Here is a 24,095-nt window from a genome sequence, read left to right on the forward strand (position 1 = left end):
CGTTCTGCCGCTGATTGCTTCAATTCAACACAGAAACGCACGCCACCAAAGTCCTCACAAATTCTTCCACAAGATTATTCTTCAACACAAATTCAATCCACCGCACGTGCTAACACACTGATGAAATCTTTCGTTTCGGTTTGTTGTTTTCCACGAGCTCACGATTTGAATGCGACACCGAGACAAATATCCTTCGACGTTATCCGTTCGACGGTTCGGACGAAACTGACGTTCCGCAACAGTGCGATGTGACCTTTTCATCCACATCGAGCCTGTTGCGATGTTGCAGCTGTTGCAGATGCGTTACTTGTTGCATTAGAAGCAACACGTACCGCTGTCGCACTGCTGTCGTTCGAAAGAGCAGCTGCAAGCGTAAATTTCATTACGACGAACAGGGAAAGAATATTGTACAACAGCTTACTATTGTAATAGGGGAGTGGTTACAGTGAAATCGGGAGTTTCGTGGCTACCCTTAGGGAAACGATCGGTTTAATCGAAAGACTTCATCCAAGTATTTTCTTCCACAGGAGGTTACTACATCTTTATCTGTTTTCTTGATGTTTTTTTTGCCGATTGGAGAAAAAAACTAAATGTCACATGTGTCTTGTCTTTTTGCTATACAACAAAATAAAAATATCTGAACATGAAGATGTCTTGTACGCAGGACTGAAACTAGAAAACGTAAAGGAAACTAGAAATGGCAGACCAAGACAAGCAAGAAGATGAAGTTTTCTTTAACGATAAGATGAATTTACTTCGAAATTACACTTATATTGAAAAGAAGAACAGTACAATAATATGTTCGTGTTTAAAGTAAAGCAAAAGTAATGATTCTTCATAAATTTCTATTTGTTTTTGTGAAACTATCGAAAATACCAGTGCTTAAGAAGGGAAAAATTGAATGAAGTCTTTCGCTTGCGCTGGCAGGTTGCCAGGAACAATCGGGATGCACAGTAGCCACACCCCTGTTACGACGGGGTTCCATCAGCTTGTGTCCCTGTTCGTCTAACTGCAATTTACGCTCGCGCGTATATCCCTCCCGGTCGATGGCAGTGCGACAACCGGCGATGTTGCAACGACCCCACAAGCAATGCATCTGCAACAACCAGTGCAATCGGTGCGATACGGTACAAAAGCGCGCACCGGACTGTGGTGGAACTCCAGTTTCTTTGAAATCATCCAGCAAATAGCTTCAGAAGATCGTTCACCGAGTGCAGTGCACTAGCTTGCACATGACGTGCGGTTGTAGTATCTGGAAGTATTTAACAAGGCTCGTGAAATCGTTAGTGAGGCGGTTTCTATACGGTGAAGTGCAGCTAGCGCCACGGCTTCAACGATGGCTATTGGATACCATTCTCTCCTGGTTGAAAACAGCGTACCGCAGCTACTGTCGGCAGCGCAAATCCTCACTCAACCGGAACCAGTGCCAGGTGATCCACCGCCGAGTGAGCTGGTACAACCAGATTCCTCCGATCTTGTCGAGCTACAAGCAGCGATCGCGAAATTACGGATCAGAAGTTTGGTGCGCATGATCATTGCCTACCTGGTTACTCACGGTGGGTGTGCAAGTGGACAAGGCTGCCGGAGCTTCGTCTCGCTGTTCGAGTGCGGTGTTTCTGTCTGTGCGGTGAAGTACTAAACAGTCCGTGCGGTTTGTTTCGTTCTAGCACTGCTGCCTGATGGCTCAACAGATCCGGAACACACGCCATGCCCTGATTGCACTCTTCTTAGCCTATTATATAGTTACTGTTTGTAACCCCAGTCCCGTGCTGGATGTTTAAACCTAGCCGAGATGTAAAACACCAGACGTTGTGCTGGTGTGAGCAGCATACGGTCGTCCCACATCACTGATACTGACCTACTGGAACCCGCGAACAAGGACTCGGAATGGCTCTCGCTTTTGGACCTTTGGCAAGCAATCTAACCGTTACATCTTCAATATTAACGTATATACATTACATTTAACCGGTATCGGATGTTCCTGAGCCGTTGCCCTGGGATTCATCCTGATCAGGACCTATTCTTCCCCAGCAAAAACTGAATATTCACACCCGAAGGAAAATGAGAGTGAAAGGCGAAAGAAGGAGAGATCCGAAGGGTGAGATACTTGCATTAAAATAACCAAAACTAAGTAATTCCATAAACTATCCTAACCTATAAATCTACCAGTTTTAGTTTAAAATTACGAGAGTTCCTTTCCAAACATTACCATAAGCTCTTTGAAGTAGCTTCCCAGCAGCGGAACTGCTGTTCTGGGTTGCTCTTTAAATTGCTTAAACGAGTCTTCAAGATACAGGGTACTTTATTCATTATACCTCACAATGCACAATATGGCTACCTATCGGCGCACAACACAGTTGAGAGTTGTGCGCCGTTGTAGGCATTTTTGGGCAACATGTACATTCGGGGTATAATTGAATAAAAACCGACAACCTCTATATACTGTAAGCTGACATCGACAGTACACAAAACACTGCGAAACAAGTCATAGAGTTAAGGCAAATGAAGAGTTAGACGATGATGGTTTTAGGCTAAGAATGCTTCCGGGCTCCCCTCCTGTTCAGGGTGTAGGAAAGACATACACTAGTGAGAGTTAGGATCATAGAACTCCTTCTTAAAGATAGGAAGGCGTTCGCATAGGAGTTAATTATTAAAGAAGTTCAACTCCTTCGTGAAGGAGATAGAAGAATTAGAAGCTAAATTATGACGTAAAACAATGCGGCTTCTTGTTACACTTGGCTGCAACTTCTTACCACTGAGATGTTACGACTAATGCTTCTGATTCGATCGAGAGGAATTTGCAAGCATTGGGACAGGTTGGGACAGTTTGCTGAACAGTCTTCTTCATCTTTTTGCAAAGGAGAGAACCCCCAGTCTATTTTCTCTTTTGCATAAAGAAAAAAACGAAGAATTCTCGCATCAAACTGCCCACAGTAACATCTCTTTTTTAACTGATAAGAAAAAGAAATCACACAATTATTGTCTAGATTAAGCAATTCCACCAGTGTTTGCTTGTGGAAAACGCATGAATACTGTTGACCTTTACCAGATGTAAGGTGATCTTATTGGGAGAGATCACTAGACATTCCTACTAACCCCCTTCACACTTTGGTACACACCCTGCTGCGCTGGCCGTTGGTTTCTCAAAGGATGATGTTGTGATTTTATACCATCTTTTAAATCACTCATCAGCCTTGTCTCACTTGTAGTAGTATACTGATCACTGATAGTAGAATAGGAGTAAAGAGTAGCATTCATCTTCTTCGATCGTTTAAAGGTACAGAATGGCGACTGTATCTTTAAACGATAAGGGTGGGATGTTCGACTAACTAACGCTCCCCAATTCCATCTCCATCACGGGAATATCAAGGGAGCTGTGTTAGAATATGGTACATATGATAGATGATGGATGGTATGACATGGCTATTAACGCTACACTAACAATATTTCAACAACATCCAACAATTAAAAAAGTTACAGTTATCCAATAATATTTCAAAATTCAAAACTTAAATGACTAAAAAAAGAAAATTAAAAAAAAAACATCAAAATGCAAAAAGGAAATTTAAAAAATATATAAAATGCAAAAAGAAACATCTAAAAACAATCAAAAAATCAAAGAAAAACTTTAAAAAAATCAAAAAATCCAAAAGCAAACTAAAAAAAAATTAATTAAAATACCTATTCAACAAAAACATTTTAGAAACCCCTAAAAACTCAAGACATTTACAATTTTTAAAAACTTCCATGAAAAAAACTATTATACCTAAATGAGGAAAATATTCAAAACACACAAATCTTACAAAATAACGCGCTACTGTTCCTCCTTCAAACACACGCGCGCTAACAATATTTCACTATTATCCAAACTAATTATTATAACTAACCAATCACAAACTTATTTAAAAGCTATCGCATAAGATAATGTTACTGTGCAAAGTACGACATTCCCTATCTCTACCTAACAATACTCCAATATTATCTAATCTTATCCAAACCAACCATTACAACTAAAAAAACCAAACACATTCAAAAATAATCCAATACAATAACGTTGCTATTCAAAAGTACGATTTTCCCCTTTACTCTATCTTTCTCTCTCTCTCTCTCTCTTCGTGCGTTAATAAAGTTACAATACTAGCAAACCAGCAATATACCGCGTCCTTCAATTTCTGTAAGATGATATCACCTGACGCTTAAAAATGCTTTTATTAAATACAAATAGAGTTGAAGCAAGAAGTACGAACATTAAATCATCAAGTTTACAATGTTGCTAATTACTTTTCGTATGAAAATACTGCTTCAAACCAGTTTATTTCAGGACTCTTTGTTTTCCTTAATGCTTCTTACAAGTTCATTCAATGTGTGGTTCTACAATCTTTGACTTCAGCGATCGCTCAACTACACCGGAAGACTTCTGTCGAATATCATGTAAGCTGACTCCGTCAAAGCAGTAACGCTGACATGCTCAAAAAAATGATCTAAAGTAGATCTTGATCGAAGTTTTTAGATTGTTTGCAGGGTTGTCAATTGCAGCCATGGGTTGAGTTCCTTGTAAACTAATGAAGATCTGGTCCTGATGTCGACATTTTTAAATGTCAATACTTTCAAAATTCTGATGCCATTTTGTGGAAATTTAAGCATCATCTAATCAGCATTGTCAACTTAAAGCTAATGTCGTGTGTGACTTTGCTAATATCACAAGAAAATTTTAATGAAGATATATTTGGTTTGTTAAATACGCCGCTTAATTTAGTTATTTTCGGATGTTTTTCGATTTTGTTTAATTACAAAAGTTAAGTTTTTTCATGCAGAGTGCAAACACGATCTATTAGGTAACGCAAATCGCTCTAACACGTATTTATTGGCTCTCAGGCGTACAGAGTTTGATGGACTATCTCCATCGGGATGCCCTTTACTAGCGATATTCAGACGACAAGCGAAGGAAAATACAAATCAAGCCTCTCTGCCTTCTGCTCCACCTGCATCCTAACAATGACCCCCAAAGTCCCCGACCGGAAAGCGTTCCGGGCTCCTTAACTATAATAAACACACGATCACATCCGACTGTTCTTGCCACCCTTATGTCTACTGTTAGCGATCTTAGCCTACACGGTTCCTTCTTTGCTTTATTTCCGCATTGTACAACTGACTCCACCATCTGGAAGAGTGGGGTTTTGGAAGATAAAGAAACAAGAACCTTAACCTATCACAGACATATTGATGAGCGGGATTATCTATAGACAATTCTGAGCGGGATCTGCTGCATCGGTTGATGAGTTCGCACAGCTCACTTAGCGACGAATTATATATAATAGCGAAACAGCAGTATCAACAGTACGCAGTCCGGACACACCGCATGTTCCGACCTGCCCGATCCAACATTCAGCATCACTAGAACGAAACAAACACAGAGAATATTAGTACTTCACACCACGCGAAGAAACACTACACTCCAACAGGAGGACTTTCATCTCCAACTGCTTGTCGACTTGTACACTCACCATGGGTAATCAGGTTGCAGATGATCTGGCACATCAGACTTCTCACTTGTAAGGTTGCGATCACTAACGACAGATCGTTCTGCTCCGTGGGAGTTTGATTCACCACGTGATTGGGTGCTGGATCACCGTGCAATGGTTGCGATTGATTGTTGCTGTGCATGGTTGAGGATGATTTCGGCACGGCAGCTTCATCCAACTTGGCATTGTATCCGACAGCCATCGTTCTGCCGCTGATTGCTTCAATTCAACACAGAAACGCACGCCACCAAAGTCCTCACAAATTATTCCTCAAGATTATTCTTCAACACAAATTCAATCCACCGCACGTGCTATCACACTGATGAAATCTTTTGTTTCGGTTTGTTGTTTTCCACGAGCTCACGATTTGAATGCGACACCGAGAGAAATATCCTTCGACGTTATCCGTTCGACGGTTCGGACGAAACTGAAGTTCCGCAACAGTGCGGTGCGCTCTTTTGTACCGTATCGTGCCCGAGTGGATGTTGCAGATGCATCACTTGTTGAGTCGAAGCAACACATTCCATTATTTCTTCGGTTGCGCAGTACCGTCAGACGGGAGCATCAACAGGGCTGGAGCATGAATGTGATGAAAAACGGATTGAGATAACGGACAGCATATTGTGCAAACGCTCCGAAGGCGTGGTCTACCGGGCTGGCGATCTAAGCATTGTGTATGCTGCAGAAATATGCTACTCTTTGCTTCCATGTTGAGGGTTTTTAAACTTGTCAGTTCTGAAAATGGAAACGGTTTGTATGTTAGTTATGTTTATAAAATTCCCTTACATATATTTTTTTCAATTCTGTTGAATGGTTATTTAGTATATTAAGACTTAATATCTTGTTTGCGTTTATATCAAACTTGGTAGATTGTAAAACATGTCTACATACAAAAAATATAATTTATAAAAAATTCCTTTAAGGAAAAACTTCAACAATTAAGCAACAATAAAATAGTATCAAAACGTACTAATTACCTAATAAGTTTCTTAACTTTAACACAATTATGAGCTAATCTAAACAATAACAAAAGGAGTCATTAAGTCGCCCATCTCCATCAACCCGCCATGCTAACCATCGTCGACTGATACGTTATCGTTATCGCAAATGTAAACAAGATGTGTAAACAATTTCATTGGATCGTGTGAAACTGTGCGCCCTACTGCAAGTATTTGCTGCGATTTTATTTCCCTCCGAACAGTAGCAAAAAAAAGACCAGATCTCTAAAGAAACGTTTTTATGTGTCAGAATCGATCGATTGTGACGATTCGCTTTGTTATTCCCAGCTCAGACGCGATGGTGGGAAACATTGATACAACCGATCCCCATCCAGTGGCGTTCTTCTTCAAATTCTACTAAAACACCCTCACAGACCAAAGAAAAAACAGGCAGCTAAGCGTCTTCCAAGACGTGCCCCTCTTTGTTTGGTCGCCCGTGAGAGGTGCGTAATTAAAAGGAAAGCTTCCCGCTTTTGTTTGAGTCTCGCCTGCTTGAGACTTAAGCACAACCAAAAAAAAAATACGAACCCACACCTAATGTGTATGGACATGCGAGCAACAAGCAGGGAAAAGAAGGAGCCAAAAAGCTGCAAAAAAAAAACGCTCACTTCAACGTGCCCATCCAAGGAGAACACGCGATTGGTTTTGGAAAATAAGCGCAGCAACGTGACGACAAGACTTTTTGGACGGGGGTGAAAATATCCTCGGGCCCCACTCTGTTCTGCCGATTGATTTTGGAACTGATTTCCGTCCGCGATGGTGAGAAAAGGGGTCCGTGCATTTGTTGTGTGACGGTGGTGGGGATGTTATTATAATTTGATTTCCTTTTTCTTCGAAGGGGTTTTTTTTTTGCACGCTCAGAAAAGACGTTCGTCAAGTGGGAAAAACGGACAATCCTTTGACGACAGATTTCTCGTTTGACCGGACAGTTCGATCAACTTGCCTGTGGGAACTAAAAGCCGGCTGGGTGCTTTCATTCATTTCTCACCGCTACTTAGACACACGTTGCTTCCTTTCGATCGCTGGAAGCCTTTTTTTTTGCGCAACAGGGTGCAGCAACGATGGTCAATGTTGCCATTGTTTTGATGTTTTTTTTCCTAGTTTTACACCGGAGGGCGCGTACTAACGCTTAATTACTGCGTTCGACGGATGAAAGGAACCTAAAATGAAGCAAAAAATAATAATAGAAGGAAGACATTAGGCCGCGAAAGATTTATATGTTGGGTAACGTTGATTGTTTAGCGTTAGATTTTCTAAATTTTCCCACAAAAATCAGAGATAAAGAGAGGTTTTTTTTCATTTGAGTGGAAAGATATTTAGACGTTTAGAAAGAATATTATAAGACCTCACTGAGAGGTGTCTGTATAGGACTATTATCTAAAGTTAATCATGAAACTTCATTAACCATCATGAATTCTAATCTCATTCTTATCTTCTTATTCACTGTAAAATAAGGTAAAAAATATGTATAGCTCTTGAAATGATGTCCAAATGTCATTAAAAAGTAGTACAAACTAGTAAAGTTGGGTGCATCAGATTCAGATTTATAAATCACAATGATATAATGATTCATGAATCCTCAAAGATTGAAGAACTCTCAACAATTCAGGGATGCCCTCAGGAAGATCCTCATCCTCCGGAAACATAAGTTTAGGCCTTTTATTAAATTTTGCTTTTAAAATTAGAATTATTAGACAGATAAAATAAATATCATCCACGACTCTTGAGTTAACTCCTGATTTGAATGTCTCCTCACTGAAGGTTCACACGAATGACTCTTCTCAATAGATCCATAAGGCACAACACTGCTACAAAACAATAATAAAATTACGAGAAAATTCGCACAGGATAATACAGCTCATTGTATCAGCGCAGAATTGCGGTTTGCTTGGTGCGAAAATCAACCAAGTTGAACACAACTAAGCGTCAGACCACTCAACATATTCCTCTCAATATGGTCCTTTTCTTGCATAATGTTCAAACATTCCGTCCTAATCTAATCAACACGTCCTTGCAATAGTTTCCATCTTCAGACAATACCAGAACACCGAAAGGGAACGTCCACACGGGTGCGTATCGCACTACAACGCAAACCATCACATATCCATCGCACCAACCCACCCAAAACCAGACGGGCAATAAAAAACGGTACTTTATTAACGGCTCGCATGCAGTGACAGGGCCCGTTTTGTCAAAGGATGCGGGCTTCACGTGCCCGAAGGGCCGCTGCAAACGCTGCTATTCCCCTGGGTGCGTGTCGGCTAGGCCCTGCCTTGGACTGGCGAGAGTGTTTAAAAATGGTTGAAGTGAGGAAAAACAAGAAATCGCTTGAAAGACGATCGCTGCACCCTGGAAAACAACTGGACACACAAAGATGCGCAAAAATTCTAATCACCAGACACGTCGGAAACTCTGGAAGACAAATTTTTGGATGGTTGCATGCGGGCTGTACAACCACTTGTCGAGGTTTGCTTGTTTCGGGAAGGGAACCAACTGGCAAGTCGATGAAAAAGGATACAAAATATCGAGCTACAAACTAAACGCCCGGTTAGACCGGTTACTTTTGTTCGGTGCACTTTTCTAAGTGCCGGGCACACGCATCGGAATCCCGGGAAAAACAACCGGTTCAGCAAGCGACAGACCTGTTGGCAAGGTGTTTCGCCATTAGCACGTGAAAATATGGTAATGAGCGGGAGCACAACCCCTCTATGGTGCAAGTGATCGCAAAGGAGACCGGCAGTCTAGGTGTCGGGAGTTTTGTTATGATTATTATGCACCGAAGTAGAGGAAGGACAAAAAAATCCTACACTACCGACAACTTTTTCGCAGCGACAAGTTTTCGGTGGATAATAAATCGTTTCTAATAACCTGCCGTACCCGCGGTACCGGAACGTCTACAGGGAACGTCGCGTCAAATAAAAGGGTAAAAACCCGAAACGGTTTTTCGGTGCACCAACTGCCATCTTCGGGCGCGCACAGGTGGGAAAATGGGAAAGCTTAAGCCCCGCCGATTGCGCACCGGGTTTCGTTTTTCGGAAGCCGGGAACCTAAGAAACCCCGGGACTAGCCGGCAAAAAGGGCAATCGCTAGAATGTCACTTGCCAAACCAACCGTACCCGGTGTATCGCCGCGGGGACTCAGCAATCTTATGCAGGTGCGAGATTCCAGCGTCTTTCCCCCTTCGGGGAAAGATTATGATCACTATTAAATGTTTGTTAATTTTAAGCAACCAATCCTTCGGGGATGAGATGAGATGCTACGCAAGAAAACCGTGCGTGCGTATGCGCGCGGCAATGAATTGACAGATTTATTCCTCATGGGAACAATCACGTCCCCGACTCGCTCGGCTAAGGTATGCAACGATGAGGTGTTTTTTTTCAACTGTAATTTATATGCCCGATTTGACGAAAGGTTACACCGATCATGCAAAGCAGCTTGTGCTTCCCCTTTGCCGTGCGTGTGAAAGAATACAAAATAAAGGTGGATTGATTATTATTTATTGCTTCGCGGTGACAACGGTTTTGCATGCGTTTCGTGCACTGTCATCTGCGATTGATTTTATTCAAATGATTTGCATCCATCATTATCCGTTGCCGGCTCACGCAGGTTGGTGTGCTGCTCGTGTGATGGCATAGCGTGAGAAGCAAGATTTTCCCGCCACAGGTACGTTACACATGACACAACGCGAAAGGGTGTATAAAAATGCAGCGCAGTGCCAAATTTGGAAAGGGAGATTTAGCGTCGGCAGTAGCAAAAAAAAATATCGACTTGTAAAATAAATTTCATAAAAGTCTCATAAATATCTAATAATAAAATTTCAAATAAGCCTTTCATCTTAGCTGTTGGGTCGAGAAGCGACGAGTTTCACTCAATTTTCCCAACAAATAATAAAGATACGGTCTAAAATATTAACCTCAACTGGCTAAATTTGAAATTTTCGTGAGCGTCACCCATATTTTGGGTGACAAAGAGCTTCGGGAAACATTACGCGTCTCCCATATTTAGCCTACGCGGTGTGGAATTTGTTATGGCAATTTCCTTTCTAAAAACTCACAAATATGGCTTATTTTTAACCCCCTAAGCGTATATCTCTCTTAAACCATAACCATACTTACCAATCTGTATGATTGTTGTTCATTGTTGTATAAAATTCCTTTCCAATCGTGCACTTCTTGTCCCATAATCGCCAGTCGTGTTGGAATATTTTGTTGACATCTAAAAAAACAACCAGTTCGTGTCAATGTTTAATATTAACTAAACGAATCGATCCACTTACCAGCAAAAGGCGTCAGTTTACCGAGCAGCAAACAGTGTACAGGAATGGTGCTGGAAGGAAAAACAGAATCCTCACACAATGGTACATCTGTATCTTCAGCCAAGGGCGAAGGGTCGTGGTGGCTTTTTTTTTCTAAACGCCAAGTGCCCCAGCAGTACCGGTCGATTTGGTTTTCTTCGTTGAGTGTTTTTCTCTTCCCTACGCAGAAAGGAAATGCACGTGTTCATTGCGCTGGACGTCGTAGGGACGGAGAAACACAGAAGGGGGAGAAAATGGAACGGAAATGCGAGAAAAGCATGACAAGCCTCATATTCACCCTCACCAACACACATCCCTTTTGCGGAAAACGCTGCGGCAATTGGGGGAGGGTTACGGTGGCTAGTGCTGGAGGACGAAATAGTTATTACATACAAATGCATTATCATCATCGGCGGCGGGAAAACCGAAACAGAACAAAATAAAAAAAAGCCGGGGAAAAAGCACGCTAAGCACGCTGGTTATTGAAATTGAATCAGAATTCATCAACACCATATGGTCCAGAAAACGGTCCCCGTGCGTGTGTTTGTGTTTCCCGCTCGCGAATGGGACAAAGGGGAACTGTAGGACTGCACGGCAAAACCCTTTGTCCCGCCGTGTAGAGGAGCGAACCTAAAACGATAGGAATATAAAAAAAAATCGGATAAATATCTGTTATTATTTTATTTCTTTCCCTCTCTCCACCATTTTCCCCCTTGCGCTAGGGGGTTGTTTTATGTTTCTTTTTTTTTCATGAGCTCTTAAACCACTACCTACCCACGCATCTCGCCATGACCGCGGGACCATCGAAAAGAATTAGTCCAAACGTCCGATTAGGTTGGATTGCGATTGCGCTCATGTATCCCACTCCCTTTTATCCGGTAGTAATCGGTGCCCCGTTTGGGTTTGCGTGAGCAGACCAACCATTGGGGGTTTAATTGGTCAGCGATCGGTTGCAGGTGTTCGCGTCCCGAGGATGGCGATGTGGAAAACCCGATCCTTCCGATAACGTGACACTTCCCGTTGCATTTGTGGTGCCGTGACCAGGAACAAAGGGGAATCTGCAACGGAAAGATTAATTAATCATCTTGCATTATAGATCATCAAACCATGATAGCAGAAGTTGCAGTTTGCCGTGAAATTCACTACAAAAAAAAAACAGAATGGAATCAACATATTAACTTACCCATCGACTTATAAAAGGAATTATTCATTCCCAGTCAGTAAACAATGGCAATCGATACTGACACCGCTCGGTTTTCGGGTGAGCGTTACGTCCCACTCTACTGTTGGGAGGTGTTTTTTGTGGTTGCAACCCGGAATGAGTGTCCAAGCCCGCATACTGCAACACAAAACGGACGTCTCCCTAGGGGGGTGTGTTAAAAATCACCCTCTCACCCACTCCGGATTGCTGTGTGCGAATCACCCAACAATCGTGGGAACGCTTTAAGGACCAGCGCGAGCTTCCTGCAAGTTTCTGCTCCAACACAGTTGATTACTATTATCATCGCCCCCGTTACGCAGCCTCAAAACGTAGGAAAAAAAGCCAATCCGGAAAATCCCCTGGAGGGTGCCGCTGATTTTTCGTTTGTTGGTTGTTTTTAGGGGCAGCCCCGCGCTCAATATTCCTTCCTTTGCATCACTTTGTCTTCTTTGATGAGGTTGATTAACCCTTTTTTCCGTGCTTCACACACTCAGCACCAGCAAATGAACATCAAATAAGCAACCGTTTTCCCTCTCCTTCATCCTTTTCACGCGCTCGCTTGGGTCGCCATTTCCGCTCGGTCGCTGTGTGCTGCCGGTGCGGAGCGTTGAATTACATTAATTAATTCATATGCGCACTTGCACGTGCGCGAAAACGGGTGCTATTGTTGCGAGATGGCGTGGCGCGGTAAGAGACCGTAGTGCGGCTAAATAGTTTTGTCCATGTCGATACCGGATGATTCCCACAGGACACACACACACGGGGTACCCCTTTTTTCGCGTGCTCCTTCAAACAAAAAAACACGGCCGTGTTTTGACGTTTCCAGCTCGCCACGGTTTGCCTTTTGACGCATAGCGTACAGGATGTGCGTGCGTGTATGGTGATTGTCAATCGTCATCGTCGCCCGCATAATTTGGGCTGGGGTTTCATTTCGTTGGATTTTTTACATGTCTTCCCCCGTCTTGTCACCGATGGACGGTCGCAGGGTATACAATGGTGTGTTGAAGTTCCTGCTCAACAGTGACACCATCGCTTTGAGGGTCCCGGGATCATCGGGCACTTACTTTATGCATCATACCGAACGCAGCAACTTCACGCCTCAAAATCTCGGTACGATTTTCCATTCCTTTTTTCCAGCTCTTCCGTGGAACAAAGCGACGTTTCTAAGTTTTTCTGGACACCCTGCCGGGAGCAGACGGTGCAACGAGAGCACCCGCATCCAGCACGACACATCGGACGCTAACGCCTACTTCAAGTGGCCCGACGCTCAAGTGTGCTGCAGCAGAACAGTGCAGTGGTATTGCACTTGATGAGATTTACGGCTCGACCAACTTTCGGTGTCAAATTCCAAATTCCTTGTCCATTCCCCGTGTGTGTGTGTCTGGGTCTGGTTTGCATGCTGTAACGCTCCGGTACGGTTGTCTGCTTCAGCCAATGCCACGTGCATCTGAAAAATCAAGCACAGAAGAAAGGGGTATAAGCCTTACATCATCGCTATCGATTATTGGGTGATGAAATATCGGAAAGGATTGAAGAAACGCAACACAACAAAAGGCACGACCCAAGGCTTTATCTAGCCTTTAGCCGAGCTGCCCGATAGGGGTTGTCTGTGGGTGCGTGACCCCACGCGTAACCTAGGTCATGATTCAGGTGTCAACGGTCCTAAAACACTCCGGCACCGGTGAGTCACCGGTGATATGAGTTCCCGGATCGGATCGGTTATCACACGATTTTATTGAACGATAGCGGCGTACACGCCGTGGAACAGCCGGGGTGTAGAGATCAGTGAACGATGTGCGCACCACAAAGAACATTACACAATGACGGCAAGTTGATAATAAGCGCGCTCTTATGGTATGATCCACCAATCTAGCCGGTTTTAATTATATTTCTGCAAATGAGCAGTTGAAAGGAAGTTCAACTCGACTGCTCTCGCTGCGGAGACTCTTCGTAATGAAAAATAGATCCATGCGGTATCTTCCCTACGCCGGCACAAACATCAATCGATTCCGAAGCCATTGAAGGCGCATCTTCCGCACAAAGGTAGAAAGATTGGAGCAAACATTAATCGAATGAAATCGTTCGATAGCAATGCTCAACCCCGGGCATTAAAACATTTCTTACCCACTGTTACTGTTTTTGGCATTCATCGTCAACGCATCGATTGCAAAATAAAGAACACTGCGAACGGCAAATCCGTCGCCTAATGACACATAATCAAACGGCGCATTTTCTCCCACAAGCGCAACCACAACAGCAACTCGTTCGATTGCCCGTATCATCATCGAACATTTGGTGCGGGAAATGGGATACGGGAATAATAAGTGCGAACGGTACAAATTTATGCGACTCGTCGTAACGGCGTTTTATTTGCCATATATACCACCGCACAAAAGGGCGTATAATGCCGTCATCGCATAACCCGGCAGCACGAGGTGCGGGAGTGGAAAATTAATATGACAACGCTCGTTTACGTCGTGGCACGCCAGCGCCGGAAGTGAGCGGCAACGCGAGCAGGAAAGTGTGCGAGTGTTTGCTGCGTTGCTGGGCCAGTGATTCGCTTCCGGGGTAAGGTTCCAAATCCCTGCCACAGGAGAGCAACAGGGAGGCAACAGCAAAAAAAAACAACATAATTTTACATCGAGAATCAGGAAGAGGCAAAGCAAAACACCATCCTTGATCGACTTATGGATTGGAGATTGTATTTATATATATTTTTTCCCATTCTTCCACACCTCTGCAGCTAGTGCCTCTTTAGGCATCAACAGTTTGGCCGATGAAGATATGCAAAAATCCCCCTCCCGGGCTGGGTTGCGTCGTCATCCTCGCACGTGAGATGGACGAATTTTTCTAACCGAAAAAAAAACGAACGAGAGAGAGAACGAGATTGAACGAAAAATAAATGTAAACTCACCCACAAGACGGCGGGTGGCGCAAAAACCCCGCGGAAGCACTGCAAACGCCATAATTCATGCAATTTGAATACATCTCACAGTCTGATGGAAATTTTGAATGAAAATATGCTTATTAGAGCACATTTCGGTTTGCCGCTTTCGCCCCGCAATGCGATCCGCACACTCGAGCCCAACCTAACGGAAAAGGGATTTTTTTTTCTGTTGTTGTCTCGTTTGTTGCTACTTCTCTGATCCTTATTGTTGTTCGATTTATCACCAACAATGCGGCACAGATAACGAAGCGAAGAAAGGGAACGGCGATATGCCATATCAATATGCATCGGTTGGTGCCGTGACCAGGATAACGATAACGTTTCATCGTGGTCTATCAGGTCAGGTGCGGCGATGAATCATGTATATTCTCAAAAAGTACACAAGTTGGCGAAGAACAAGCTCGTCTACGTGGAGTTTTGCATCTGAATATTATAAATAACCTATTTCTCACTACTTTTCTGAGAAATTCTAAGAAATTCTGAGAATTTTTGAACTACAAGTTATGAGTTTGTTGTAAAATATTTCCGTTCGTCACAAACTAATGGAGCGTTCTTGATAATCTCACCATCTCAGCACGACCTCTCTCCGCTCCAAAGGAATAGAAGCTGTTAAAAGCCAATGATAAGATAACAGCGATTTCCCTCGTCCAATTCGGAGCTTTTGCTTTGCCCTTGCTAATTTGCAAACGAAATTCTCTGCCACCTTGTTGGCGTGCAGCGACTAATTCCAGGGATCCATCTCGCTATCTCGTACGATGTGTGGCAGATACTGGAGATCGTAAGGACTTTTTTGTTTTTGTATTGTGGCGTACCGTCCGTGACTGTCCGGAAAGCGAAATACGGCACACCCAACGGCACAGCACAGGGAGTTTTGCAATCCCCGATATGAATCATTGCTCAATGCCAGGCCGGGCAAAAACCCGACTCGTTCTCTACGTTGCGTCGCTTCCGATTGTATTCGAATGCCCATAAATTATGCCAGTCCGTTCCCGCTAGCACATATTGTCACGCAGGAAGCTCGGTAGTGAACATTTGCATAAGAACGCACAGCAAAACTCCCCACCTTAGCAGCAGGGGTAGGGTGGAAGTTGGAGCGAGTTGCGGGAGTTTTTTGAAGATTCCAAACCATCCGTACGCGGATCACCCGATGCAGGATAGGAGCATCCGGCTCCAAGTTTAAATCCAGTTAACTGGAACGTCTGCACTGCGGGCAACAACGCACGACGCGGGCGAAGTGGTGCGGGGCAGAGACATCACCAGCTTCCGGCTAGGGTACGCCGGGTGGCAACTACGGCGTGGCAATATGTCAAGCGAGATCAACTTACCAACCCGACAACTTCGAAGTTCCCCTGCCCCCAAATCCGGAAGGATTCACATAAATAAAATAGCATTTTGCAATTAAAAACTTTGTCCACGCTCGGCACGGACCGGCTTCTGCCCTCGGTGCGGACCAGTGGTCGATGTTTGCCCGGTGGGATGTGGGTGGGTTTTACCATCTGCCCACTATTTCACCGCAATGCAATGTACCACTGTCCAATTGGCACCGAAACCCGCCACAATGAGCCATGGGTACCGGGCCAACCGTAAAAAAACGGAGTATGGGTAATGAATAGTAGGATTAAAAGGTTACCCCATTCCTTCATCCCCCCCCCATCATTTCAGGATCCCCACACCCACCATATCAGTTGGCAGTGAAGCGTGCAAAACAGTAGCTCGGTAAGTAGTAATAAAATAAATCAAATCATGATTTTGCACGAAAGGGGTTTTTGCCCGCTGCACATCTCGCCGGGGGCGTTAAAGAGACAGAGAGAGATAGAGAGAGAGAGAAACAGAGCAGAATTGGTGAAGTCAGTTGAACGTACATGGGCGGATGGATTATGGGTTTTACGGCTTTCACCGCAGGTTGATCGAACTCTACACCTCCGTAACGAGCTGGAGAAGTCGTTAAATTGTCCACCAACGTACCGGCAACAACAGCTTCATCACACAACCGTGCAGTCAACGCACAGCCCGTCAAACCGTAAATGTGAACCATTGGCTTATTGTCGCCATTACTAACTGTCACATTGTATCTCGCGGTGCCACGTAAAACTATCAACATAATGCCCGCGTTCGGAAGCTATCCCTATGCACGTGAGGAATGCAACACAACGTGACAGGTTAATGCACCAACACCTCAGCAGCAAAACATCTTCACCGGGAACGCTTCAACATTTCCATTCTTTTTTTTTGCCATCCGCGGCAGCACAGCAATCGCATGCACGCGAACAAGGAAATCAGTTTTGTCGAATTTCACCGCGGGTGGTGGGCCGATGTTTGTGGGCCTGAAGAAGAATACCCGGCCCGGAGCCAAGCCGGGGACCGTGGAAGGCGAACGTAGCCAGCCGGGGAGGGGGGGGAGGGAGCGTAGTTTGTCGCGAAGTGTCCTCGGGACCGTGGTGCGCTTCGCGATCCAATAATTTTGTAATTTATTGGTGCTGTTTTGCATAATTTTTCAATTGCTCGGGCGATGGTGTAAGGGTCGTCGCTTTTCGCCCGAATGTCAAACAGGCGAAAAAGGTAGCTGTTTCTTCATTTTTTTTTTTTTGTTATGCAGAATTGGTTCCACCGTACGGATAAAGGTTGCTGAAAGCGAGCGTACTTAGGCATGCGAAGCGATTCCCGGAAGCGTTAACTCTTGTGTGTAAATGTAGAAGCTTTCGTCCTAAAAAAGAATAAAGATCATTCCAAAATGAAAGTAAATAAGGTTAGAAATTTAAAATACAAAATCTATTAAGTCGAAACCTATCACGAACTTTCCTGTTCAACGAAATTCCAGAGAAAATTCTACACCCTCAAGACGAGACATTCACAAGGGTTCACACCACCAGCAAGGAATTTGATTAAACCAAAGCTAAGATGATGTTAGGACGAAACAACAACCGAAAAAAAAACCCAGAATGCCAAGAAGTTCCACAAAAAAATGGCACCCGATTACGCTATTACGCTTCCGGGAATGGGTGTCGGAGGACCGGATTTTATCGCAATATTGACACCTCGCGCACACGAAATGCCTTCATCTGCTTCCTGGTGAAGCGTTGCGAACAGCATGGCGGAACGTTAGGCGCGTAATTGATTTTCATTTCCTGCAGCAGCTTTGTGCCGAACAGCTTTATGATGGTGCGTTGCTTGTTTTAATAAAATCATATCCACCAAAGCTTCTTTGCGGTGTCACCGGTACACGGTTAAGTATTCTTTACGGCTTTTTTTTTTTGGGCAAGAATAAAATACGGGAAGGTTTTTTAATATAGAAACGGTTGACTTTTTTTCTAGCTCCCTCAAATAAACATTCCTTTGCATAATGTGTGACTATAATGGGTTGGCTCTGTTCTGATGTGAAAACCCCGAACAGTCGGAAAGATATCCCGTAAGAATTGAATTCTCCGTGCGGCACAGTTTCCTCCCTAAAATGGCTAACATCCCGGCTTACCCTTTGAAGCAGAAACAATCAAACACCATTTCCTTGCTCGCACCAGCAGTAGCAGTGACCTCAGCCGGGCATGGCATGAAATACCGGCCACAACTCAACCAGCCAAACGGGACAGAAGCACATCTCATTTGCATCGGTTAATTTATTGCCCAACGTTGGAGGACATCCGTGGTAAGGACACCGGCTAGTGGCTCGCCCGACACACCGGTGTACTAATGAACATGTTAACAGCAGTCCGACCCAACCCCTACGGGGCCCACGATAATTGAGTCGCGGCTTGCCGGGCAAACCGCACCCGACCGTCCCGGGTTAGCGGGCAAGAAACGGAAGGAATTCTTCACTTTTCCGCTTCCCAAAATGTATTTCCCACCTCGCTTACCATTTTCCGCCGACTGGCGTTGTAAAATAAAGGAACAAATTATTTTTAATTGCCAACGCTGTTAGTTACGTCGTTGGATGCCGGTCCGCGTGTCCGATGGCATTCGAAAAAGGAAACGGTGTTTAACAAAGAACCAACGCTAAAAAAAAATACAACCTCTAGTGACAGATCACTCTCTAATGCAGACCCGGTTTTTCCTGGAAAAGCGCGTACGCGCTTCCGTTTTGTCAACGTTGTCTTGGTCTTTTTGTTGCCAGTGTTAGAAAAAAGGGGTAACCCAACAGTGGCAGAGCTGCAAATGAGGCAAATAAATTTCAATAAAAGGACCTTGGCTGGGCGATGAAAACTCTTGCCAGCGAGCGAGAGCACACACACACAAAGGGAAACAAAAGGGAACGCCGTAAAGATGTCCCATTAGAAGAGGAAATTATTATCCTTTTACGGTACCGGACACACCGTACCGTTTGAATTTTTTTTTTTCTACATGTTCTACCTTCTTTTATGATTCCGGTTTATACTGGGTTTTACTTGCACATCAGCACCAGAATTCTTATCAGTGTCTCGCCGGTTGCGTTTTGAACCCAGAGCCCGAAGTCAATCATGTGCGAAAACGCATAAAATTCGCAGCCCAAAAATCGATTTTTAAACTTCTGCCCGGCGTAGCATAACCACAAAACTGCGAAACTGGCCGACGGTCAGACACTTTTAACGTGTGTTTTTATGGCTAAAACTTCGCGTCCGGCAAACCAACCGCAGGCACAACCATAAAACCCAATCATATATCACATGTCGTAAAAATTTAACACGATTATTTCGCCCGCCAAAAGATGCGCTGCCGTCTGTGGATTATTGTTTTCTCGACTGATTTTAGTAGCATGCGAAACTGCTAGCGGCCGGCAAAGTTAGTTTTAATGGTTCCGGGTGTGCACATAAAAGGTTGGGGAGCAAATTCGAACCAAAATTTGACTAGTTCTTGCTGACAAATGGTACCAACACTTGTGAGATTCTGTTTGCGCAAAATTTAAGCCTACCGCACGCACGCATTTCATTTCCACCCTAATATCTAACATTTGACCTATAAATTCTAAACGAGTATCGACCCAAAAATGTTGTTCTTTGCCGACATTGAACTGTTTTACGACTACTAACTTCAATAAAAAGTCTTAAAATTCAAAAAATCGATACACTACTAATCGATTTTGATCCCTTTGTGGTTGATTCTTTAAAGGGTGATTTTCTCTTACTTTGCCCCTGCCACTACGGCATTACAACGAACTTTACATCCCACAATCAACTAACGCATGCCGATGTGCTGCCAGCAAATGTATGGCAAAATATCAATTAATTTCGATTGATTATTCATCTCTCCGCAGCGAGTGATTGCTGTCATGGCGGTCCCAACCAATCATTGGGCAGAGCGAGCATGGTAAAATGGCACTGTATTGCCCCCCGAATCTAATGTCTTTGCACATTAATCATACCCGGATCGATGATGATGATGATGACGACGGTGAGCTGGATGACGATGATGATAAGTAATGGTCGAGAGCGGGAACGATAAGCGCCCGAATACTTCCAATCGAGTTGCAGTTTGATTGGGCGATTAGGTGCAATCGATAATTCTCCCGGTGGATAATCAGTCCATTACAGTCACCTAAAATTAAAATTGATAAATTATATCAGTAGTGATTAATTCAATAAAAAAGTTAAATAAGAATTACAGAAACTTATATGAAGTATATAGTAACAACACTTGGGCAAAGCAGGACTTCTATAAAATATCAATAAAACGTAATACCATAAATACGATTCCCGGTATACATTACACTAATAAATTCTTTTAAAACCCAGCCTTTCGACACAGTTTTAATACCAACTGCACACCATTTGTACGTCATTCCGTCACCCGCTGGCCAATTGATTTGAATCATTTTCCTCCCCACGTTCAGTATTCGTGACACACGCGCCAACCCGCAAAAACCATCCATGGCACTTACTCAAGTTTCTGTTTTGTTCCTTTTTTTTTTTTGAAAAATTACACCCAATTTCGATGATAAAGCGCATTTTCATGTCTCCTGTCCCGATGATCACCACCAGCACCGTGCCGAGCCCCACACTTACCGCACCGTCCCGTGGTGCGATATTTTATGATTATGAATTGTGTTTTATTTCACCATCGTCGCCAACCTGTTAATATATCTATTCATTTATTATCATTTTTTATCTGTGAGCGCCCGGTGTTCCCTGCGTGCGGTGATGGTAGCGAGAAAAGCCAGCCACTCGAACACACCCAGGGACGGCCAGCGGAAGTAGGAAAGCTTTCCAGCTGGAAAATCCCTTTTCCCCCATCCGGCGTTGCGTGCGATTTTCTTTGTTGACTTACAATACGTTCGCGTATCGGCCGTACCGTTACAGTGAATGGATTGTTTCCTTCTAGTAAAGATATTTTTACGCTTCCTTCTTCTTTTACAGACTCGAACGACGTTTTTTTTGCAACCCCGTAAATTGTGCCGAGAAGGTGTGCACAAACCGATCATCGAGTACGGCAGATAAATAGAAATAAATTATGTTTGCACTGCAATTTCTCCAATCGCGCCACACGCTCGTCGTTTTGTTTACAATAACGTTTTTTTTTTTGCTTCCCTCGCTGAGTTTTTCGTTTCTGGCTTGGCAAAGAAAACCCATTTTCTGCCCCTTATGTGTGTGTGTGTGTGTGTGGCACCCAGAGCCTGCCAATCCACTGAATGGGCTTCATTTTTTAACTGGGCCAAGAAATAAGTCAAACACTGGCCGAACCGATGACGATTTGTCTTGGTCCGCTTGATGTTTGGCAAATTAAATTACAGAACGCATGCAGTCCCTGTTTTTTTCCTCCATTCCACCCTCTCTGGCAACAGCAAAACGGGGGAGATTTTGCGAACCGTTCTAATCCATCATACCGAAAACACGTTCGCTAAATATCGAGAGCCAGTGCAAGCAACGTAAATAAAACGAATCTCAACAGTTTTTCTTCCGATGAGTGGGAGAAAAATATAAAAAAGGAAGAAAAAAATGCGCATAAAGGTCATAATGGGGGGTGCGGTATTTCTTCTATTCTGCACGAACGGAAACATTTTTAAATTTCATCCAATCAATCTTTTTCTTTTTTGTGTTTGCAGCGATAGAATAAAGAAAAACTTATGATTCGAAATGCAAAACCCCTCTTGTGGGGCCCTGTTGAGGAGCTGGAATAATAGAATTTGTTGTTTTTTTAACTATACACACACACAGTAAGGGTTACGCGAGCTAGACAAAGTATCAATTTCTCAAAGAAACAAGTAAATATTGATCGTACACTTATGCCAAAACAGCGGCACGGGAAATGCTTGGTCACAAGGCAATAAACATAATCGTATGAGCAGAAATAATCGTCCAGCTTTATCAAGCGGTGCGGAAAGGTTCAATTACTAAGCAAATTAGAAGTACTTATTAGGGATTATATTGCGATGGATCGATGAAGGAGCGCATCGTTCCACACGGCAGGTAGCTGAGCCTCTAAAAAGGCCAGAAATATAAAGCTTACCTTCTTGATGCTTCCTTCCTTAAGCTTTTGTTTCTTAAAGGTGTTATAAGTAGAAAGTGCCTCTTGAAGGATGGGATGGCTTTTACCAGGTCTTTCCTGCTTTGCTTAAGCTAAAATGAAAACAAACATGAATGATTGGTAGAAAAGGTATGTGGAATGGTACTTACCCGGCACGTGCCATCAGCAAAACACAAACAGGTAGAAACATAACGAAGTGTTACAGGAAATATAACAAGGGCGAAGGACAACAGTACACAAAGCTTCGCCATCCACTGGAATAAATATTCCTCTTTCGGATGGTCAAGATGGTAGCATTATCATGAATCCTGGCACGAATTGCAAACTTTCCCGTACGTCGTCTAGCAAGTGGTGCCATTGTGTTTTTCCACCATTGTAGTACACATTTCTGACAACGACCCCGATTGACTTCACAGCATCAGCACCGAGGTTGACTGTGGTATGGTGCATGAGGGGAGATGGGCAGTAACGCCAAAGTTTGCCGTTCTGTAGCCGGATGATTAATTGCCCGGTGTGATCCATCATCATCGTGCGCGATGACGTCGGAAGGAACGTTCCGGTTTGTGCAATGTCTGTCATGCTACGTGCTATATGTTCCCCATCCACACGAGCCACGATGCGCATAAATCCTTACAAACGATTAAAAGATGAATTTTCACCACGACGTACCACCGGTGGTGGCTTAGCAACCTGAAGTCTATCTATTCCGCATCGTTCGTTTCTTTTGCCGATTCTCGGACCGGACATCCTCCCGCCAGCGCATTACACGGAGGGCCAAACATTTGAATACCGGCCATTAATTGCACCCAGGAGATTTGGTGTGCGTTTAAGCTGTCCACGGTGACGGTGTAACCGTCGCTCGAAGTGTGTGTGTGTGCGTACGGTATCACATTTCCCATTCGGTTCCGTACCCAGATGCATAAAGATTGATGAAAATTGATAAAAGCTGCCAATGCACACCATCGGTGCACTTTTCGATAGGTTGTCCCGTCCGCAATTTTAACGTCTCTCGCAGACGGAGATGAATTTTGCAATCACCACGAACCGATGCACTTTTCAACGACGTCCTGGCAACAGAGGACGCAACGGGGAATATTATAGCCCAGCTATGACGAGCCTGTAATGACGATGATGGAGTAAAATTAGATTACGCTCGCACACTGCTTTTGCTCTTCTACACCGAGCTGGCATTGCGATTTGATTCAAAAACTGCAATTCGGCACGGGAAGAGCAGGACCGGGGCCGGAGTATGTAATTGGTGCAATATACAGGATGTGCCCAAACCCCCAACTCTCCCCCAACAGTTGTCTTTCGGTATCGGTTTACGACAGATTCTTGTTTGCTGCTGCATCTTTGCCCGGCAAAGCCGGAAACTATAATTTGATTTCGCATCGAGTTTTGCAAACCGATTGCATAGAATCCCGGATATGTGGTTCTGTAATCTGATCACCTTTGGGGAGGGAGAATATGATTGTTTTCGATTTGCAGTAAAATCCAGCCACTTGCGTTTTGGTGGGGGAACAAAATCTCGGCAAGTCATCGCAATCTACAACCCAGCTCTAAAATCGGCAGAAGGAAATGCATGTAAATTGTTGCGTCGTATTCGTACTCCCTTTATAGCAGACATTACCATTGCACTTGGTTGTTATTATAAAGATGTAGCATAATTTCACTAACCTTGCAAAATAGTTAAACAAAGGTATGC

At 43.8% G+C, this 24,095-nt stretch overlaps 1 protein-coding gene across 1 annotated transcript; it reads right to left on the reverse strand.

Annotated features, from left to right (window-relative positions):
• Nucleotides 1-5,305: 5,305 nt before the first annotated feature.
• Nucleotides 5,306-5,724, reverse strand: LOC128713228 (uncharacterized). Its single transcript, XM_053808091.1, has 2 exons — nt 5,505-5,724; nt 5,306-5,394 (listed from the first exon to the last, which is right to left on the reverse strand). The coding sequence occupies exons 1-2, from the start codon at nt 5,722-5,724 to the stop codon at nt 5,306-5,308; spliced, it is 309 nt and encodes a 102-aa protein (XP_053664066.1).
• Between the last annotated feature and the right edge of the window lie 18,371 nt (nt 5,725-24,095).

This window comes from Anopheles marshallii, chromosome X (assembly GCF_943734725.1).
Source record: "Anopheles marshallii chromosome X, idAnoMarsDA_429_01, whole genome shotgun sequence".
Taxonomy (NCBI): domain Eukaryota; kingdom Metazoa; phylum Arthropoda; class Insecta; order Diptera; family Culicidae; genus Anopheles; species Anopheles marshallii.

Coding starts and splice junctions, on each gene's coding strand:
- LOC128713228 (XM_053808091.1), bottom strand. CDS start 5,724: ATGGCTGTCGGATACAATGCCAAGTTGGATGAAGCTGCCGTGCCGAAA. Junction 5,395..5,504: donor CTGCAACCTGATTACCCATG/GTGAGTGTACAA, acceptor GTTTCGTTCTAG/TGATGCTGAATGTTGGATCG.